Source organism: Atta colombica, unplaced genomic scaffold, assembly GCF_001594045.1.
Source record: "Atta colombica isolate Treedump-2 unplaced genomic scaffold, Acol1.0 scaffold105, whole genome shotgun sequence".
NCBI classification, from domain to species: Eukaryota; Metazoa; Arthropoda; class Insecta; order Hymenoptera; family Formicidae; genus Atta; species Atta colombica.
The window spans coordinates 2,176,036-2,179,237 of record NW_017259190.1 but is presented as its reverse complement, the minus strand read 5'-3'; the positions used below and the strand labels follow the sequence as shown (position 1 = coordinate 2,179,237).

General features: G+C 44.9%; 1 protein-coding gene across 2 annotated transcripts in view; it reads left to right on the top strand.

The window, feature by feature from the left end:
• The window catches only part of LOC108690600 (steroid receptor seven-up, isoforms B/C), a 130,914-nt gene that overhangs the window by 58,795 nt on the left and 68,917 nt on the right, over positions 1–3,202 (top strand). For both annotated transcript variants that reach the window (XR_001931903.1, XM_018197976.1), the window contains exon 3: positions 638–1,189. Coding sequence is in view for 1 of the 2 variants with exons in the window: in XM_018197976.1 (XP_018053465.1) it covers positions 638–1,189 (552 nt within the window). In the remaining variant the exon portion in view is untranslated. The remainder of the gene's footprint in view (positions 1–637; positions 1,190–3,202) is intronic.

Here is a 3,202-nt window from a genome sequence, read left to right as displayed (position 1 = left end):
ATGCAAATTTTTGCAAATATGATGCTTATTAACATTATTATTAAATTGATGATCAATTTAATTCGAGATGTTAATATTGGGTTGTCCGGAAAGTTCGTGCCGATTTTGAAGGAAAATTGAAACGCAGAAGATTTAAATTTTAGTATACATTTATTAAATTTAAATCTTTTGCGGCACGAACTTTCCGGACAACCCAATATTTAAGTTTTAATTTGTGGTTGCAAGACAAAAGTATTGGCGTGTAGTTTATAAAACCGAAAAATGTATTTGTAAAAATTTGCATATAAATATTATTGATCACCAAGATCAGCTTCAATAAAAAATAGGATTATTTCTTTTAATTGATGTATTCTTTATTATATTTAATTTTTATTTATAATTGTAAGTAGAGCATAGTTGATATATTTTATATTTTAAAATCATTTTTCTAATTTTTCACGTGTAATATTTCAAGATGTTCGAATTCCGCAAGCTCGATCAACTAACTTATTCGCCGTCTTGATCCGTCTCTCGTGCAGATCTCGGGATAAGATGACAAAGAGATTGTACCGTGTAACGTGAAAGAGAGATCAGCATCTTAGGTAAAGACGAGTCTTCACATTATCAAGCGTTTCGACGCCTTCGTTTCTGTTTTTAGCTGTGCAAAGGGGGCGAGTGCCGCCGTCGCAACCTTCATTGCCGGGTTTGCCGGGCCAATTCGCCCTGACGAACGGGGACGCGGTCGCGTGTGCCAGCCTAAACGGACACTCTTACCTCTCGTCGTACATAAGCTTGCTGCTGAGGGCGGAGCCCTATCCAACCTCGAGATACGGCCAATGCATGCAACCCAACAACATCATGGGCATCGACAATATCTGCGAGCTCGCAGCGCGGCTGCTCTTCTCGGCAGTAGAGTGGGCTCGGAACATCCCGTTCTTCCCGGATCTTCAAGTGACGGACCAGGTGGCCCTGCTAAGGCTAGTGTGGAGCGAGCTGTTTGTCCTGAACGCGAGCCAATGCTCAATGCCCCTCCACGTGGCGCCGCTTCTAGCGGCGGCAGGTCTTCACGCCTCGCCGATGGCAGCGGATCGCGTGGTCGCCTTCATGGATCACATCAGGATCTTCCAGGAGCAAGTGGAGAAACTCAAGGCGCTTCACGTCGACTCCGCAGAGTACAGCTGCCTCAAGGCCATCGTCCTCTTCACCACTGGTGAGTCTGAGATAATTTTATTCAACCGCTCTGTACTCTGATTTAAGTTGGAGCATATTTTATAAATGTTTTTCCTTCTCGTGATTTATCACCATATATTTTTATCGTGATTTATCACAATTGAAAATACGTGCTTCTAAATCCGTGGAGTTTTTGTTAACTTTTTTTAGATTTAAAAATCTTACAGTTTTTCCTCTTCTTAAGTAAGAAGATTTGCTATAATTTATTTTATTGTATATTCTTATTTCCAAACATGCACTTCAACGCCACTATAGTGGCTTTCTCAATTTGTAAGGTTAAAAAGTCTAGTTTCATATTCATTAAAAATTACGCCAGCTACTGAAAGTGTTTTTTTCAAGCTTTGTCAAGTAGTTCTTTATGTTGAAGAAAAAAGACTCACTTCATAAATATTATGCCATGAAATATTATCTAGACATCATGAGCGCGCGATGACAGATTTGTCATGAATTCCCTTTGAAAAACATTGGGAGAACCAGAAAGCCATCCTGCTTCGCGTTTTTGCGTCTCGTAGCACGAGCCAAGAGTCTTCACGACGTATTCCCTACGTTACAACGATACTTTGGTCGTCGTCCGTATTACTCGCCTGCCTGTCCCGCCTGTAATCGTCATGACGATGCTATCTCGAAGACGCTCGTTGTCACGTAGCCGCGATTCTCGACGGGCCTAGAGAGGCTAGCAGCGCACCGAGAGGGACAATGCTCTTTCTCTTCCTCCGATCGTGAAGCCTCATGGTTCCTGTACCACGTACCGGGTGGCAGGAGAGCGTGCGCCGGAAGAACTCTCCGAGCATAAGCGGAATGGTTCTCTCCATCTCGTTCTCTATGTCTCTCCAGGGAAGATGTACATTCTCTTTCTCTCTCTCTCTCTCTCTCTCTCTCTCTCTCTCTCTCTTTCTCTCTCTCGACGTTGTCCGAAGGCTCGCTGACCGCGGGCTGCGTCTAATCGACGTGGCGGAGATATTATCACCGCCTGCGACTGTCATCCAGCAGCGCGATCCCCGTCAGGACCAGGAGACGACGGCGACGGGATGACGACGATTCACTGACGTAACAATGTGTAACGCGACGGTGTACGTACCATACCTTCGTTGTGTCGCGATCGTCATCGAGCCGTTGAGACAATGCGTTTCTCCACTTCCCTCTGTCCGTCTCCCGCCGCAACGTGTTCTCACTCCCCGAAGCCAATCTCTAGTCCCGGTATCTATCTCTTGCCTTTCCCTCTATCTCTCTCCCTCTTTCGACGCATCCGATGACAACCGCATCCTGTCCGAACGAGCGCTCGCGCGAACTATCTCCCGGCCCATCTGCTCCTTTCTCCAGCAGGAACCACTACCATCGTATACACAACACGTACACCGAGAGGATTTCGGACTGGGCGATCCTCTCCTGCCGGTGTGTTCTCTTGTTGGATACGTGCACGCACGTTCGCACGCACACGACTCGCGACCGGGCGGTAGATTTCAGTCAGGGGGGGTCGACGAGGACGATGAGGAGAACGGCGGCGGCGGTGACCACGACGATGGCCCATGCTAAAGCATCTCGCCGTAGATACGAGACGGGAGGCTATTTATTTCCGTGCTATATGGGCACGCTTAGCTTAGCTTAGCTTATGCTAATGTCCCCATTCTCGGGGAATCTCCATCTCCTTTTTGCCTCGCTCGACTTTTTCTACTCTTTTTGCGCCCAGACGCGATCGCTGGACCTCTAGTTCTTTTCTTCCTCGCATATCCTTCCTATATGGGTGAATCTTTCTTCCTTCTTTTCTCTTACGACTTAACGTAAAAGCTTAAACCTGCAACTCAGCTTATATACAATCCTTTTTAAATGTAATTATATTTTTATAAGCGTAGAATGTGTGTTTGTGTGTGTTTGATGAATAGAGCAGAAAAAGGTTTCTTGACTAATTTAAGATCTAAATTATAAGAAAGAATAATACATTATATATACCATATATATATAAAGATAGAATATGAATGTAAAGTTTGGATTAATT